The sequence below is a fragment of the Sphaerodactylus townsendi genome, linkage group LG02, assembly GCF_021028975.2.
Source record: "Sphaerodactylus townsendi isolate TG3544 linkage group LG02, MPM_Stown_v2.3, whole genome shotgun sequence".
NCBI lineage: Eukaryota > Metazoa > Chordata > Lepidosauria > Squamata > Sphaerodactylidae > Sphaerodactylus > Sphaerodactylus townsendi.
In genome coordinates this window covers 102,395,108-102,414,442 of record NC_059426.1, presented here as the reverse complement: position 1 = coordinate 102,414,442, position 19,335 = coordinate 102,395,108, and the positions used below count along the sequence as shown (strand labels likewise).

Sequence of the window (19,335 nt, the reverse complement as noted above, 5' to 3'; positions counted from 1 at the left end):
TTTTATGGTTAGTGTGAAGCTGATTATTTTTTTCCCTGCAATTTGTCTTTGAAAAACCAATGTTTTGAAATCCACTGTTAGTTATTTCATTTATGGACTAGTTTCAAACCACTGGAAGCAAATTTTCCCATCTCCGCCTTTCCTGCTACAGCCCAGTCTACTCGCCAAGAAGAATCCCCTGTGGCCCTGAGGGTATTCTTGGAACTGTGTGGTTCAGCCTGGCAACAGCCTGTCAGGGGAATGCTATCTAGGTGATTGAGATGCGTTCCTAACTTGATGTAACTGCTTGCAACTATATATCAATGCTGCTACAAGATATATGTAACCAGCCTGCTTTATGTTACCACTGCTATCTGGGGCATTATTTCCTTGATCTTCACTTTATGGCTTCACACTCTCTGTAGATAACTAGGCTCCCCCCCCCACACACACACACTCTGATCTCATGAGATATGTTCCTGTTGCTCCATGGGGGCAGGATGCCAGGTGGCTCTCTGTCACTATCTGTGCTGACGGGAGTGGGGGGGACTAGCAACAGGGATAAAGGGGATGGCAAAGGCCAGGTTAACCAGAACTAGCTTTGCTGAGCTTTGGTGCTCTGAGCTTATCAATAAACGCTACTGATCAATGATACAGAGTCCGTTTATTGGCTTAAAGTTCAAGACCTAACACAGCCACTTTACAAGGGGAACTTATCATTCCTCACCACACAAATAGAATTCTTCTTCTGTTCCAGGAAAATAGACTTTTGGTGTAAGTAAGGTTGCGATTGAGGTACAGAGGGTTTTGCTTTCCTGTGAATATCAAAACTGAGCGGATTGGTCTGTGATGACCTGTATGACAAAGGTAGTTGATGAAAGAAATCATAATTTTGTAACACATCGTTGTCTGAAATGTGGAAAAATACTGCTGCTGATATGCAGAGAATACCAAACTCTTCTGCAGCTGCTTTCTTTTCAGTTACCAGCAGGTGGAGCTTCAGTTTACAAGGCAGTTCTTTGAAACCTGCATGCTCTCCCTCCCTTATCCTGAGGTTTTGTATTTTTTATTGGTTCCATAAACATGTCTCAAGGGTATGTTTCAAATTGATTACAGACAATTTGCACAGGATTTTGTGATGAATGCAGAAGTCAGAAGTGGCTCAGCAGCCAGTGCCATTGCGGAACTACAGGAGAATGAGGAGAATGTTTATTTCAGCTCGTACGGGCACTATGGGATACACGAAGAGATGATAAAGGTTAGAAAGTGAGCACAGGCATGACTTCCTCTTTGTAAAGATGGAAGCAAGGCTGATGGTCCATAAATGTGCTGCAGCATAGCTGCATTTTTAACCCTCTCCTGACTTGTTAAAGGTTCTCCTGCTGAAAGCTGAGGTGGAGAATGCAAGAGAAAGAAGAGAAAAATCATACATAAAAACTGTCATCCAAAGGGCTTTGTACATTTTGGTTCTCCTTCCATTGCAATCCATTATGTTTTCTGCAGAGTTATTTTCAGAATGTCAGAGAATCCTCTGAAACTGGATTCAGCACAGAGTCAAAAGTCTGAAGCCAGAAATGAAATCACCAATTTGCAGTATTTCTAGAATTAAGACATTGACTAAGGAAGTATAAACTGATTCTGCAACTATACATTATAAAAGTAGATGATTGAATTTAGCAGATTAAAACTATTGAGGTCCTCTAAAAAGATAATATATGTAAATTAACCTTGGTTTGGTCATACTTTTATGCCAGAAACAGATGGTTTCAAGGGAACTGAAAATTGTGTATGTGCATAAACATTAAAAAATGGGTGGATTAATGATATTTTCACCCATTCTTTCAGGGTTCCTCTGGTTCATTTTTACCTGTATGGGTAGCTTAGAAGCAGACACCTATATATTTTATTTAATATTTGCTAATGTGACTTGTCTGTAGATTAGAAGATGATGGGGAAAAAACAACCTTGGAAAAATTGTGTTTCATTGTCTTGGCAAAGGTACCCTAAACATTCATATGCTCATTTTGAGCACGGCTATTTACATGCCCAAGGCAAGTGGTCCTGGGGTTGCTGGGTATCTGTCAGCCTTCCCAAGGCTTCTGTCTTGATTGGTGACAGGCACAGCATTGTGTGCACAGATGTCGCAATGCAAGTTAATGACCAATAGAGACAATAACCCACAGCAGAGGCAATGATAAACAGTGCTTTGGGCTAAAGCTGGGCAAAAAGGTTCTGGGGTCTGTTTTAGTGCACAAACAACCTAGGATCCACACTAATTTGAAAGATAAGGTATAAGTCCAGAAATTGCCCCTCCAAAAAGAATTAGACCCCAAAATCTGACATATTTACTCATTGGATAACCATGAAATTATGGCTGAGGTAAATTCGAAATTTCAATGAGCTTAAGCTGTACTGAGTCTATTGCAATCCTAAATTTAAGGGTGCAAGCAGAATAAATATTTAGGTGTACTTTAACCATTGTTAAGGGATGACTTGCTGGCTAATTTTAATTAGCCACATTGAAATGTGTAAATGAATTGTCCATACTTCTAGAGCTTTGACAGCAAATCTGCAGGGTTCCTGGGGGGAGCAAAGTAGGCATGAGACTGATTTTGAAATTTGCTCCTTGAAATATTATTGAATTTGCTAGAAAACATCAGCTGATGCTTTAAGAATTTTCTGGCTCTTTCCCATTTTTACTATGAATGTGCACCTTGGTAGTGAGCAGTACCAAGTGCTTTAATTGCCTTCAGAATTTCCAGTGTCAATTTTCAAGTTTAATCTGGCTTTTTGGTGCATAACTTGCTGTTCTGTGCATTTCTGGGTTTTTGGGTTGCTTGATTATTTTAGATCCACCAAAAGAGTGAGAGAAATGATGGAGGGGAGGAAAAAAGCTAACAGAATCCCCCCCCCCCCCCAAAAAAAAAAAAAATGACTGCAGCTTTCCGGAGCAGCTGTGCATGTAGTGAGGGCAGCAGTTGGAAATCTGTTGGTTAGTTTCAGCAGCAAGAATTGTAAGGGTAGAAATACTGAAGGCTTTACAGTTGACTGCTTACGTGACTGATATCTTTTTGAAGTTATGAAGAGCAAAATGGTGTCCAGTGATACCTTAAAGAATTAACAATTTATTGAAGCATAAGCTTTTGTGATTCAGAGTTACTTCATCAGGTTACAGTACGCACTTGTCAGTGTGGTGATCACAAAAAATATTAGGTGCTTGTTAGGTTGTCACAACTAAACTAACAAACATAAACTGTAAACAATCTGGAACTTGCATTGACATTTTGTAAAAACAGTTCCAGGTCACTCTTTTTTCTAATTCAGGTTTATAAATTTCAGCATGGAAGAGTAGCCTGATGTTACTGTTAAGGACTGTATTTTGCTTTTGTTGGATCAGTTTGTCCTTCCCATCCTTTTGCTATTCAGATAGCTTTGCGTCCATTGGTGCAGTGTTCAATTTGTATGCCAGGGATGATGTTCTCTCTCTCTTTTTTTAACAGTTCTGTTCGTACTTTGTACTATTTTTAACTGCTATCAAAAGGAACTAAAAATATCTCTTTATTTGCTTTGCTGATTGGTCCACTTGGCTAGTGGAACATATGGTTTGCTTGATTTTTTTTCCTCCTCCCTATGCATCTTAAAATGAATGAAGTCAGTTTGTTGCTAAGCTATGCAGCAAGCTCAAATACTGACGTACTGTTTTTGTTCAGGTGCACAATCTGGAAAACCACCAGCATTTTTATAGTTATGCTGAGTAAGCACTTGAAGATCACACACACACACACACACACACCCCGTGAACTTTTCATATTGTTTCATAGCTGCTGTACACCTTTCCAGGTTTAAGATAAGGCTGTTCCCAGGAGTGGAATAGCTTGTTTTGCTACCTAGACCTGATTTATAGTTTTAATTTTAAAAAAATGAATAGAGCTTATTTTTCTCTTGTAAAGTACTATATTGTATTTCATACCCCAGGTATCCAAAATTGTATTATTGATGTACTTGAATGGTTTTGGTAGTGTGGTGCTGCCAAAAAAATTGGAATATATATACACAAGCAGTAATTTGTTAGTGTAGCTTGACAGATTATTGTAGAAAACTATATGGCTAGTTCCCAAGCCAAGCACTGAAAACACTTCTGTGCATGTATGATCCTGAAATGGTTCTTCTGGACTTGGGGAGTGGGAAATGTTTGAAATGTGGTAAAAAGCACTTAATGTTCCTGTCATCGCACAATAATTTGTACTGTGTGCTCTGAACACATTTTCTTTTTTAATAGGATAAAGTCCGTACAGAAAGCTATCGTGACTTCATATATCACAATCCACACATCTTTAGAGATAAGGTAAGTGGGTTAGCTTTAAAGCCGTAAATGTTCTTGCAGTATAAGATACTCTTAGGTAAAAGACACTCTCTTGGATTGGATTTTTTCCCTAGACTTTGGGGAATCATTCCTTGACAGGTCTGTGATTCAATATACTTGGGGTTCTGTTACATGGAGAGCATTATTCAGCTGCAGAATGCTGATAACGGAAATGCTGATCAGCATTGTCATTGTTCTGGGTGCTCTCTTGAAGTGTTCATTAATTATGATGACATGGTTTTGTTAAGCTTTGCTGGTTGCTGTTTTTAAGTAGTGTCTGAAATATGTAGGCCTGCATTTATTTACAGTCATTCAAGTGCACTTCTAATGTGTATCTCACATGATAAAAATATAATGGAGATCCCAGAAGAATTAGCTTTTGAGGGTTCAGATCTGGTTTTTTTTCTTCCCTGAATAACTCATATGATGTATAGACAATAGACTGATTGCTGCAGATTTTTGTCTTTGCTGTAAACTGTATACTCTAATGTAAGCAAGGATAAGTCCTTTTGATCACCTTGCTGATCTTTGGACAAGGACACAAAGTGCCAGTGTGCTGAACGTTACCTAGACATTGCCTTAATATGGCAGCTCCCATTGCTAGATGTAGGAGCTTGCTGTTCCCCAGAGCCTGAGTTAAAATATGTGTAATAAATGTAGCACTACTTTGTATCATGTAAGATCCCATCCTGGTACTGTTGTAATGTAATCCTAAATCAGTACTGGGTATATATCACTATATCTAATTCTTGATGTAGCCCCATATGTGGATAGTTAAATCCAAAGATTAAAGCCATGGACAAATCCAAAAGCTAAAAAAAATACGTGGAAGAGTTATCCCCTTCAAATAGTAGAAGCAGCACATGTACTTTTAAGTAAGGAGATCTTTGAGGCTATGGTGGAGGAAGGGGTTTCTAAGCAACCACAACAATAATGGCAGCTTTCAAATGTTGGGGTTTTTTTCCTGTGACTTCGTTTAAACAAATACCTTGGCCATACTTGAAAGTGGGAAGGAGACCATATTTCTAGAAATGATATTGATTGTAGGCTTGCCTTAATTTTTTCTGCCATCTTGTCAAAGTGTCACTATTATCAGGGAAAATGCGGAACTCATCTCCTCTGATCTGATAAACTATCACACCCCTATGGATGAGACATTGCTGTTTCAAGTAGAACGAAGTCAAGTTTAAAAATTATGGAAAATTTTCTCTTGTAAACTATGCCCTTATCAAATAATAGGGAGGCTAGATCCAGGAATATAAACTAGAACCAAGGTTTGCTTACAATAGTTGTCTATTTAACTTGAGCATATAACTGTGTAATTATTAATTATTTTTTCTGTGTGATAAGTGTACAACATATTTCATTCAAAAATTTAAATATTTTTCCATGTGATAAGTATACAACACATTTAATTAATTTAATGAGAAGTGCAATATGAGATGGACATTCAAAGAAAAAAATAACAGTAGCTAAAGTGAGTTTTAGCCATTTCCTTTGGATTACAAAATGCCCAGCTGGCATCAGCGTTACTGTCTTGTTTGACGCTTGCCCTTCTTATCAGTTCTTGTGCAAAAAAAGAAGCCATTGTCCTTGCCATATTTCCTTTTTCTCCCAAATAGTGTTGATCATTGTCATAGCCAGCCTTACCAACTGCAAGAGCCCTCTGCCTTTTTTTCCCGTTCTTTTTTTTTTTTTTTTTGATATTTCCAAGCAAATGCTTGGAAGCCCAGTTTCTCTATCAGGCCCCACTGACATCTTCTCACTAATCCTACATAAATGATCCTCAAATGTCATTATGTTTGTGGATACCCTTATTGTTAACTTGAGCCAAAATGTTCAAAATGTCCTGAGTTTAATAGATGACTGAATGTTGTTTCAGGCTTCTCAACCAGTGTCTCCATTTATTCCCCCCCAAGTCAGTCTTTGTTTTGCTTCTCCATCAACCTCAGCTGACAGATGTTGAGATGGAATGGGTGCTTTGTCTTTTGCATGTTGCATTTATCAAGTTAAACATTTCATTCTTATGTTACGATAAATGATATAGAAGAATTTCATGGATACTCTCAAAATAGCTCAGGGGGGAACATATATAAAACATCAGTCATGATAGAAAGAGCTAAAAACACATCCATAGCAAGAAAACATGGATTTCCATTTATACATTTATAGTAGAGTGAGTAAAGCAATATATTCCTGAAAGATAAGCTGAAGTTGCTATGTACAACCAAGACGTGATTTTTCAGTGTTCCTATATTACAAGAATACTGTGGTAAACTAGTTCTTACATAACCAAGTCAACAGTTTTCTGTGAATTTTGGTACGGTTTTTAACATTCATACTTTTCTGTGACAAGTTGCTGCTTGTAATACATCTCAGTGGTGAAATGGAAATCACTGAAGAGTCTATAATGAAAAAAGGTGACAGGCCTTTAATTACAGACCCATAGCTAGCACCTCTAGAATGCAATCTGAGCACTCCATCAGACTTGGCAATTTGAGTAATTGTCTCATACTTGAACCCTTGTGTGTTCAATTATCTCACCCTCTCTTTTTCCATTATATTTTCGTTTTTTGTACTTGATGGTTATGCTAGTATACAAATAAGAAAATGTAGCTGTTGCAAATGACTTCTCACATTAACACTAATTCAGGAGGTCACAAAACATTCAGTCTGAAGGGTCACATATTGAATCATCATAGGTCAGGGAATACATTTTATAACGACAAAGTCATTCGTATTAAATGGAAGATGACCTCTGTGTCTTTTTTCATTATTTAATTATTAAGAGATGAAAAGAAGACTTCAGAAACACCAAAGCTATGGGTTCAATCTTGATTTACCTCAAGGTTTTTGAAACTTTGAATTATGTGGTCAGATGAAAATTTCAAGAAGAGGGTTTTTTTTACTGTATCCAGGTTTCTGACTGTATTTGCAAGAGTAGTTTTAAGCATATGTTGCTCTTTGTGATATCAGCAGACTTCCTGGTAATAATTACTTTTTGCTTTTTATGCAAGATTGTCTTAGATGTTGGCTGTGGAACTGGAATCTTGTCCATGTTTGCTGCAAAAGCAGGTGCAAAGAAGGTCATAGGAGTGGACCAGTCTGAAATTATTTACCAGGCCATGGACATCATTAGGTAGGAACTATTCTTCTGAATTAGCTGTTTTTAGTAATAACCTCTGTTCTTAGTCATATTATTTATTATTTATTTATTTATTAAGCTTGTATACCACCCTCCCCCAAGATTGATGGTTGTAAATAAGATTGATGGTTGTAAATAAAACAGATCACAGGGGGTTCAGGATAAACTTGCATGTGAGAAGGAAGGATGCACACAATGCTTGAAGCCTGACACCATTGCATGCTACTTATGCACTTCAATTCTAAACCCACCTGAGCTACTATAACATCTGCTTCTTTTTAAACTTCAAAATGCATTGCTGTTCATCATCATCTATAAGTAATGATGACTTTCAGCACAATCCAAAGTGGGGAGGGGAAAAATGCTAAGGAGGTAATATGACCATGGCACCACAATAAGTGCCACTTGCTCTGGCATAAGGTACATTTATAATGGCACTGGGGCACATACCCCAGCATTGGGGAGCAGCATGGGAGTATAGCTCAGGGACTCATGCCAGTGCTAGAGGGAGTATTTCTAGGGGCAGGACTGACGTTAGTGGGTTCTCTGATGCCTTTTGGACATGTTTGCCTACTTTTTCTGGTGCAAGATTAAGCCAGCAAACACTGTGCTGCAACCCACAGAGCTATATTATCGTTTTACAAAAAGCCCCCACCCAATTGGAACAGCTCCATCTCTATGACTTCAGTTGGTCCTGGAAGCTGACCAAAGCCAGCACAGCCAGTAGTTGCCCCCCCCCCCCTTAAACATATTTTCAGACATACACCTTCCAGCAGGTAAGGCACATAATCTGGGAAGCTGTCTGATAGCTACCTGACATGCAGACTTAGCATGATCATGGGGCACTGTTGGTGGGTACGGGCAAGCACTCAGACTGACACTTTTCACTTGGGGTTCACTCCTACCACAGTGGGCTGGCACTTTGGACTGCAGGGCTGTGACAACAACCCTCCTGGGAGAACAAAGACACAACCCCTCCCACCGAAGTTACTTTGTAGGTTGTGCAGCCTAGCAGCTGGTAACCAGCAACCAGAATGCTAACGGACAGGTGAGGTGCCACCATGATGGGTAAGCTCCTTTGCCACCTTGTCTGGGTCTACCAAGAGGCACCTAGTAGTTGGCTGTAAGGTGCAGAAGGAGCAAGTGGTTGTCCCCACCACCACCACCTTGCATAAGTAAGACTGAGGATGCCCCAGGAGGGCAGGTGGGTGAAATCTGACAGGGCCTGTTTGCTTGCGCAGGGGGCGGCTAAGGCCATGTTGATAGACTGTAAAGAAGAGCAGGGATGACTGGAATGTCTGGCATGACCTGTTTCATTGCAGTGATATGTGACGGCCCATGCTAATGTCTCCATCTGTCTGGCCACCTTTCTGGGCCAGGTGCGGGGGGAGTCACCCAGGATGTTGGTCTGGCCAGACTGTGTAAAAAGGGCTCTGGGCTCAGGGTATACTTAGGCCCATATAGGGCTCTGTGTCATCCAAGCTTGTAGGTCCTACTGTCATCAGATGGGGCTTGGGACCTGCATGATCAAGGGAATCTCCATGTGAACAGATGTGCAATTTCCATGACCATCTTGGGTGGCTGATTCCTTATTAGTCTTTGTGATTGGTCCATCAGAGGGGCACCCAGTGTCCTCTCCAGATATAATATTAACACAGAATGCTCTTGCAGGAAGCAAGAATTCAAACGTCAAAAATTATTACTGTTCCTTTCCCTCATCAGGGAATCCCTTTACCCGTGAATGCCAGAACATTCTAAGTTGTTCTGGCATGGACACACTCACATTCAGAGGCATATCGGGGGGGAAATGTCACTCTGGGACAACATCTGCTCCAGGCCCCCCAATGCTCCCTGCGTTCAAGGATGGGGGTGGCTCAGATGGGCACCGCAACAGCAGACCAGCTCCTGGGCTGGCCTGCTGCCACAGCGCTCATCCGAGCCATCTTCTCCAAGCTGTCCCCCTTCCTGCAGGCCACGTCAAGCCAGCCTGCAGGGAGTCGGGGGTGGGGTGGGGCAGAGTGCCACAGTAGGGGCCCAGGAGCCAGCCTACTGCCACAATGCCCATTTGAACCACATCCAAGCCCCGCCCCCAAGGGCCTGGAGAGAGAAAGAGGTGGCTCGGATGGGCGCTGTGGCAGCAGGCCGGCTCTGTCTTTAGGCGCCTCCCCCGTGCCGACCCAACTCTTCCAAGCTGGGTTGGCGCTTGGGGGGGGGGTGATTTTGTGCCCCCCTCCTGCCGTTTTGCCTGGGGTCATTTGACCCTCTCCTGTTCCCATACCCCTGCTCACACTATCTGGGGGGATGGAATTTGTCACCAGCACAAGTGGAGAGGATGGGCTGTCCATTAGTTCCTGGCAGACACTTTCCCACAGAGCATGCTCCCCATGTCAATGCGGCTCCTTTCTGGGCCTGCTGATCACCTTGTGAGTAGGCAGGTCCTTCGCAGGGTGGGGAGGTTTAGGGGTTTTGGTGTTGAGGTCCTGGATTCTGGCACCACTCACAGCCCCACTTTGTGGCCCCTTCTTCTGGCCCCAGACAAGACTCTTGTATGCAGACAAGCTCTCAAGAACCCTTCCCGTGGGTATTGGGCTGAGATAATACTCTCTAGCTTGCCCCTTGCACTCTTTATACCCAACCCACAATCTAGGCTGCTTCCCTGACTCTTCTGTCAGAACCTTTATGAACCTTCAACTCAGTTCGCACCCCTCCCCTTTTATCCTCAGCTGGCTAGTCAGCCTCTTCCTGCTCAGGTAGCTTGCCAGTTAGAGGCTGGTGCAGGGCAGCCAGACCTGTGGAGGGCCCTCCCTTGGTCCCTGCTGTGATTGAGGTTGTGTCAGGTGGCTTGGCTCTCCCGCCTGGACCTTCCAGGGGTGCTCAATGGCTTGTTCCATACCACCCCAGGTCTCGCTCTCCATCTTCAGGCATCCTGGCCCCTGCCTTCTGGCACTCTGCAGGGTTTGTGTGAGCTCCACTGCCCTCTCCTCCACCATGGAACTAAGTCCACAGTATTATTAATGACAAAGATGAAAAATTTGCCTAATCTGAGAGATGGTAATAGATTTTGCAAGACTCTCCTACTATGTTCCATTTCAGTATCCTTTTGGAATTTAATATGTGGCAGCCTTTTTTGTTTTGTATTTTCTTTATAAGACAACTTTGATTTTGTTTTTATGGTCATTCATTTTGCAACTTGATCTGTGACATGCTGTGTTGACATAGTACCTCATAAAGTCAGTAGCAAGTCATGGCTCTTGTGTGACAGCTTTGGGTTGCTTTCTCTGATTCTGAGCCAGAATCTAGTCTTTGTGGCAACCTGGCCATTATCAGTGCCGCTGAACAAGTTGTTCTCTCTGGCTTCATTGGGCCTTGAACTGCTGAGGGAAGGGGAAGGGTGCAATACAGGGCTGAGATAATGCTTTACAAGATGTCTCACTTGGGAAGGATGAAAGGCAGAGGTAAGGGTTATCTAGATGTGGCTGTTTTTCTCACACAAACTTTGATGCCATTTGTTTAGAACAAATAATTTCCAATGGTTTGAGCTGCCACTTCAACAAACTGTTGCTATCAAAAGGTATCCATTGGAAGACAGTTTTCTTTACCAGTTGAGATCCCATTCTGATGAGTCCATCTACACTTGCATAATTTGTCCATTTTGGAATACATAAGCTGTGCTAATTGACCTTACCTGTCTCACTGGAGGCAAATACTATTACACAGCTGAATTTGCATCATCAGCAAAGTCTTTATTTAAAATCACTGCAAAGTCATGAGGGACAGATCAGTTAATTGAATTTGAGACTTTCCAGTGGAAACTTCCAGTGGGGAATAGCAGACAAAATTAGCACCCATTTTCAAAGGCAACTTGTCTGTTCCAAGGATCTATTTGGATCTGTGTGGATATATTGTAGCAGTTAAACTTTAAATCTCCTTTTCATATTTATATCCTGTGCAGATTTTAGGAGGCTTAAAAGGCATTTTAAGCAAACAAGCTGGGTATGTTACTAGTTGTAAGGTATGGTAAAGGTAGTTCCCTGTGCTTGAACCAGATCGTAACTGACTCATGAGGTAACATCACATCATGACATTTACTAGGTAGACTAAGTTTATGGGGTGGTTTGCCATTGCCTTTTTTAGTCATCTGTAAGCTGGGTGCTCATTTTACTGACCTCAGAATGATGAAAGACTGAGTCAACCTTGAGCCAGCTACCTAAAACCAGCTTCTGTCAGGTTCAACCTCATGTCACGAGCAGAGCAGTGCTGCAACTTAGGGCCTCAGGGCTCTTGTGAGGTATAAGGCAGGCAAAATATCCTCATCAACATCTTAGGCTGCACATAAGCTGCAAAGGAAGCCCAAACGTCTCTGTTGTTGAGATCAGTTTTTCTGTTTTGAATTGGAAGTCAGGACCTTTGATTTTTTTCCCCGCCATATAATATGTGTGCAGTACTTTTATTGTGGAGTAGCAACTCATTCAGACTCCTTCCAAGGTACTTTAGTATAACTGCAGCATTATAAAACTGTCATTTGGATTTTTTTAAATCCCTTCAATAAAAGTACAGGAAGTCCTTTCTACACTTGGAAACTAAGAGGCTGATGAAAACACCTGTCTGTGCAACAATTTTGGATTTGTTTGATTTACATGCCACACTAGGGGCAAAGGGGGTTTAAAGAGAACTAATCTTGTGACAGTGATGAATGGTCTCTTGGAATATACAGGGAACAATTGCTGTAAGGTTACATCTGCTGACTCTATTACTATTTCATTTGTCTCTAATTCTCATTCACACAATTTATAACAGCCTTGTTATACTTTGTTGCTTCTGACAACAGAGTAGATGTCACTTTAACCTATTTGGGGTGTATGAAGTGATGCCAAAGTTTGTTTATTGATCAGTGGCAGATCAGGTGCTGGTGTCGAAATGTTTTCTGCCTCCAGTGTCATATTTTGGTTCCAAGGATGTGCTTTTTCAAACATGCATAAGGAAGAGTTTGATACTAATAGGGCTTATAGGTTAAGAGGCAATGGATCACTGAGCTTGAATGCATGAAAAAAGCACAGTTTCTCCCATACATAATTTTATTAGCCAGTTTCTTAAAGGTCCTTACTGAGGCAACTTCATAGTGTTCAAGATGTCTGTAGTGGAATGTTTTGACCAGCCATTTTTTTACTATGATTTTTTTTTACCAACTCTAGCCAAGTCATGTATTATAAAGGCTCTGGGATGTGAGAGTGATCTGGCTGTGATAAAGGTACTGAGTTGCAAAAGAAGGAAGAGAGTCAAAAGAGCAAACATTCATATCTAACCTTTCTCTTTTTTTAACTTAAGCTGTCCAACCTGAATATAAGATCAGTTCTGCCTTGTAACAGACTTACTACTGCTGAAACAGAGATTCTCAAGAAGATAGATTGGCTAGAGAAAATACTGATAGCTTCTCAAGGGGAGTTTGGTTAATATACCATGCTCAAAATTGTCAAACAGGGTAAGCTTGATACTGCCACTGTAAGACAGAACAAGAAAAGCATGTTCAAAACCTTTTCTCTTTGGTTAGCCATAGCTTATAGAACCATTTCACAGGTTTCTATTTGTTTCAGTTTCATGGGTTAAAAGTTATTGGGGTTGTATAGCCAAGCTATTGTGCAAAAATGGCTTTGTACTAATTCAAGAGATGACTGTCTTTGTATAGTGAGCCATTCATTTGTTCCATATAGTAAAAAAATGAAATCCTTTCCTCCTTGAACTTGAAAATGATATCTATGGTTCTCTAGTAGGAAGCTGCTGATCCATCCATCTTTGATTATCAACTCTTTGATTTGGAGAGGAGACGTCTGAGGGGGATATGATTGAAGTCTATAAAATTATGCATGGAGTAGAAAATGTTGACGGAGAGAAATTTTTCTCTCTTTCTCACAATACTAAAACCTGGGGGCATACATTGAAAATGCTGGGGGGAAGAATTAGGACTAATAAAAGGAAGCATTTCTTCACACAATATGTGATTGGTGTTTGAAATATGCTGCCACAGGAGTTGGTGATGGCCACTAACCTGAATAGCTTTAAAAGGGGCCTGGACAGATTTATGGAGGAGAAGTCGATCTACGGCTACCAATCTTGATCCTCTTTAATCTGAGATTGCAAATGCCTTAGCAGACCAGGTGCTTGGGAGCAGCAACAGCAGAAGGCCCTTGCTTTCACATCCTGCATGTGAGCTCCCAAAGACATCTGGTGGGCCACTGTGAGTAGCAGAGTGCGGGACTAGATGGACTCTGGTCTGATCCAGCAGGCTAGTTCTTATGTTCTTACTGTGTTAATTTGAAATAATCACCTGTTCAGTGCATTTCACTCATTGATGTCTTCAGACGATGACACTATGCCTAGAAAAATGTACTTTCAGTAAATAAATGAGGCTTAACTTACTTGTTTATTATAACTACTAGTGGGGTGCTAGCAACTTTTGACATATTCGGATATTCTGACAATACTTATGTGATCCCTCATGTTAAATATCAGCAGGTTGGTTTATGAAACTTTTCACCCTTACCTTGCCTTCATCTACGGTAACTGTCAATTATCCAAGTTATTAAACATGTAATGAGATTACTGGCTTGGGTTGAAAGTCAACTGTAGAGAGATTGTAGAAATAACAAACGTTGAAGAAAGGGCAGAGATACCAATTGCACTGGAGAAATAAATTTCAGTGGTGTGAATAATTACTCTGTCCCCTCTAACATTAGCTGTCATGAAATGGCATATGAAATGAAAATTGATATAGTGTGCCTCAGAGAAAGTAAATGCCATTAAAACTTGATTTCAGATTTACCCAATAAATAACCATGCTGTTTATTTAGAAAATGAAATACCTGAATATCTTTGGAACAAAAGTTGTGCTATGGTTTTGTACCTGAACCAGCAGATGTTATTAGCAGGTGAAGAAAATGAAATTGATAACTTCGTTATACCATAACTGTATTATCTGTAGTGAACATTTGTTGGTAATTTTTCAATTTTATTTATCAAAAATGTACAAGCATCATTTTTGTTGCAGCTGAATATTCTTGTAGAATTTTAATTAAATCGTGTACTGCTGAGTTTTACAAGAGTAACAGTAAGAGAATTAGGAAGATGCAATTCAACAGCATAAAAATAGAAGGTTTTGAAGACCTTAACTGTTAGGATGAAGTTAATATTTTAAGACTAAAAATTGGAAGACTCTCAATAAACTTCCACCTTTTTGCTTTCATCTCCAAGAACCTTATTCCATTTGTTCCTTACATTATAGTTTCAAGCATTAAGTGATGGGAAACTATTGTTAAGTTGACTAATTACCATTAGCATAAAAATACATTTGTTCGGGCAGAGTGATCTTGATCTGGATCATCTGAGTAAATGAGGCCATATTGTTCATTTTGCAGGCCTGTTTTTGGTTCTGTGTAAAACCGTAATCCAGGAGAACAACTAAATGTAATGAGATGTTCTTACACGTGCAGATTTGATTATTTTTTGTTTTTGTGGTTAACAGTTACATAGCAAGCTTACTTTTTTGTGTGGATATTGCCTTCTTGAAAACAACTGTGCAATTTCAGGTGCTAGATATAATTTCTATTTAGAAAAAAAGTACGGTGTATTTCATTTTTACCCTGCCTTTCTAACCAATGGGTGCCCAAAGCAGGTTATATCATTCTTCTTTCCCTCAGTTTATCAACACTACAACCCTATCAGGTACATCAGGCTGAGTGTGTGTTCTAGACCCAATGCCACCAAGCAAGCTCCAAGGTAGACTGGTGAAAATTGTTCACAAGCATTTCTCACCCCCCCCCCCCCGCCCTTCAAATGTGTACAACTAATTAGCATTTCACAGATGGAAGCATTAGGTTGAGAGTGTGCAGCTTGCCCAAGGCAGCAAGACCAGTTTGTATCAGAGGTCCAACCCTCTACAAAGCCTATGACACAGGGGGTCCTCCATGAAAGGGAAAGGGGGCAGGCACAGACTTATTCAGACAATTTGTATTAATATAGGCAACTACAGAAGGACTAATAACCCTTTTCTGAGGATCTTACTAACATACAATGCAGAAAAACACATTTTGTTCTAGAAATGAAGCTGTAGTGGTATTTCAGTACAGCCTCTATGCTGTTAGGAAATGTTACACTAATGTCAGTATAAAAGTGAAGGTAAATCCCCTGTGCAAGCACCAGATCATTACTGATCCACTGGGTGACATCACATTATGAGTTTTATGACACAGATTGCATTTAGAGGGTGGTTTGCCATTGCCTTCTACACATTACCTGCAGCAAGCTGGGTACTCCACCGCCCAGAGCCCCCCGGGGATGGGGCGGTATAAAAATCGAATTAAATAAATAAATAAATAAATACTCATTTTACTGACCTCCAAAGGATGGAAGGCTGAGCCAACCTTGAGTCGGAAGCACTTCAGTCAGAAACAAACTCAGGTCATGAGGAGAGCTGTAACTGCAGTACTACAATTTACCAATCTGTGCTACAGGGCTCTTACAATGTCAATATAGCAAATTCATATTACGGAGTATATAACCAGATATCACAATTTGCAGGCTCAACGGACTTGAAGATACCATTTCTTTAATCAAAGGAAGAATTGAGGAAGTTGATTTGCCTGCTGAAAAAGTCGATGTTATAATTTCTGAGTGGATGGTAAGATCACCAGTATGCTATGTATAAATAAAAGTAATTATCTGGAATTTAATGATTTATGTAATTACAGGCTCAAGTTATTGACTTGCCTTGTTATGGAACTTCTTTAGTATTGTGCATGGATATGTGGAGAAAGGCTATGTAAGGGCTTCTGCAATTCAGGTTTGGGCTGTAGAAATTTGATATACTAATGCTAAACAAACATAAGAGATGATGTGTCAGTAATTGAAGTTCATGTTGATGTGTCCCACTGAAGTTCATGTTGTAATATTTCCAGTTCGTAGAAAGAGAATCCAGTTCTCAGTGAATTTTTCATAGATAGGCAATGCTTGAGAGGGAAAAAACATAAGAACAAGCCAGCTGGATCAGACCAGAGTCCATCTAGTCCAGCTCTCTGCTACTCGCAGTGGCCCACCAGGTGCCTTGGGGAGCTCACATGCAGGATGTGAAAGCAATGGCCTTCTGCGGCCGTTGCTCCCGAGCACCTGGACTGTTAAGGCATTTGCAATCTCAGATCAAAGAGGATCAAGATTAGTAGCCATAAATCGACTTCTCCTCCATAAATCTGTCCAAGCCCCTTTTAAAGCTATCCAGGTTAGTGGCCATCACCACCTCCTGTGGCAGCATATTCCAAACGCCAATCACACGTTGCGTGAAGAAGTGTTTCCTTTTATTAGTCCTAATTCTTCCCCCCAGCATTTTCAATGTATGCCCCCTGGTTCTAGTATTGTGAGAAAGAAAGAAAAATTTCTCTCTGTAAACATTTTCTACCCCATGCATAATTTTATAGACTTCAATCATATCCCCCCTCAGACATCTCCTCTCCAAACTAAAGAGTCCCAAACGCTGCAGCCTCTCCTCATAAGAAAGGTGCTCCAGTCCCTCAATCATCCTCGTTGCCCTTCTCTGCACTTTTTCTATCTCTTCAATATCCTTTTTGAGATGTGGCAACCAGAACTGAACACAGTACTCCAAGTGCGGTTGCACCACTGCTTTATATAAGGGCACGACAATCTTTGCAGTTTTATTATCAACTTCTTTCCTAATTATCCCCAGCATAGAGTTTGCCTTTTTCACAGCTGCCATGCATTGAGTTGACATTCCCATGGAACTATCAACTAAGACGCATTGAGACCTTGTATCTCCGCTTGCCTAGCTCACCCTGCGCATGGAACAGGTAGCATTTCTGTGACAGGGCAGGAAACGGGAGCGCCCCAGAAGGCAGTGCGCTCCTGCGGCCGCGTGTGGGGGAGGCTGCCATACTGCCTTGCGCCCCAGAAGGCAGTGTGGCAGCCCTCCAAAAATCGGGACACTTCAAAAAACCTGCAGGACGCAGGACAAATTGTTTTAAGGCGGGACTGTACCGCCAAAAGCGGGACGTCTGGTCAGCCTACCTTAGTTCCAGCCAGATTCTGTCTTCTTCCTTGTCTGGTTACTGGTTAGAGAAAGCCTAGTTCTCAGTGAAACTTTCAGTTTTCACTCACAGGCTTCAGTGCACTTTCTGCCCTTTCTCCATCTGATGTTTTCCCCTCCAGCAAGCTAGAGCTATAAGCTTTTTGTTACCCAGTCTTTGAGTATATATGTCAGTGGCTTGAGGGATAGGTGAAAAGGTTAGTCACAAGGGAAAAGTCAGGACAACAGAAGGTATGCAGGTATGCAACAATTGGGAAGCAATGAAAGACCTGCATGCTCCCCTCATGAAAAGGGTATATCTGGGATTTAAGACCTGCATTTGTCTACAACAAGCTCACCTTGTATTGCAAAACATTTCATGCATTCTAAAAGAGAAAATATTCCATAGGAATTTTTTTTCAATGCTTTACAAAATTTCCAATTTTATCATTAGAAAATCCCTCTGAGTGGGAGAAATGGATGAGGTGACTTTCCCTTCATTTTTGTTCTGGTTTTACCCTGGCCCTTTACGTTTCTGTGTTTATTTTCTTTATTCTAGTTCTTTTCTAGGAACCTCTACCATATGTACCACTCAGCAAACAACTAATATTATATAAAAATATTAAAAGTTTCAAGTCCATGCTAAATCTAAAAGAAGACTACATAAAAAGGAATGTGATGATTTTCAGAATTTAACATGTAGAGTTTATCTTCTTACCATAAGAATTACCCTCATGTGGCAGGAAGAAGGATAACAATTATGATCTAGTGGTAGTAGTTGCAAAGGTATTAGTTTTGCAATTACCGGTATGTGTAAATTACTGTTGCATTTAAGACATTAAAAACATACCTATGGATAAAGACTGTGCGTGTGCATGTACACCAGTTACAAACTGAGAAACATGCCCCAAATATTGCTTTGCTGAAAAGATGTACTGTAGAGTTAGGTGAGTAGGCTTCATGAACAATCTGTTCTATGTGCAAGCAGAATTGTGTTTCTGTTCCCTTGAGGTACAGAATTTTAGGAGGTAATGATGTTTTACAGTAATTAGAGTAATTCTGCATACAGTAGTTAACATACAGTAGTTAACTGTGAAATGAGAGCAGTGGTGCTGGTTTTCAAGAATATTCACTTTAACTGTATAAGGAGATAATTGGGTGTATACTTTTGGGAAGAGGCTTTTTAGCAGATTTTACTCTTTTGCATTTTCATTCCATGTCCTATCCTATAAGAATAAATAAATGTCAATCTCAGAACAAATGGAATGCTGCCTTTGAATTCCTGAAATATTTTCCTTGTAAATTATCTTCCAGTTTTATCAATCAATTACATGGTCTTAGTTTTTGGAAGTGGAAAATACTAACTTCAGGAACATTTTTCTGTCTTGTATATAATCTCCAGCAAACCTGTTGTAAAAGCTGTAATATGAATATTTGAGTGAATACAGTGGAAATGCTTGTGAATGGAGAAAACAGATCTTTCCTCACCTCCTTCTTTCCCAGATAGCCTGTTGTTTGTCCTGCATATCCTCTGTGAGGGTTGGATAAGTTTCTAAAACAAAATGACCACTGAATGAGGCACTGCAGTGAACAGGTGGAGTTGAGTGTTACTGCCTTCTCTGTTGAAATACATTGCCAGTGCAAAAGGGAGATTTTTCAAGATTTGCTGTCACAGCTGCAGAGTCCATACCAGGGGTAGGGAACCTGCGGCTCTCCAGATGTTCAGGAACTACAATTCCCATCAGCCCCTACCAGCATGGCCAATTGGCCATGCTGACAGAGGCT

The 19,335-nt window shown here is 40.7% G+C and overlaps 1 protein-coding gene across 3 annotated transcripts in view; it reads left to right on the top strand.

Moving 5' to 3' along the window:
• The window catches only part of PRMT3 (protein arginine methyltransferase 3), a 74,320-nt gene that overhangs the window by 10,809 nt on the left and 44,176 nt on the right, over nt 1-19,335 (top strand). For all 3 annotated transcript variants that reach the window (XM_048484924.1, XM_048484923.1, XM_048484925.1), the window contains 4 exons: nt 1,096-1,237; nt 4,259-4,324; nt 7,360-7,481; nt 16,059-16,158. In XM_048484924.1, the coding sequence (XP_048340881.1) occupies nt 1,096-1,237; nt 4,259-4,324; nt 7,360-7,481; nt 16,059-16,158 (430 nt within the window). The remainder of the gene's footprint in view (nt 1-1,095; nt 1,238-4,258; nt 4,325-7,359; nt 7,482-16,058; nt 16,159-19,335) is intronic.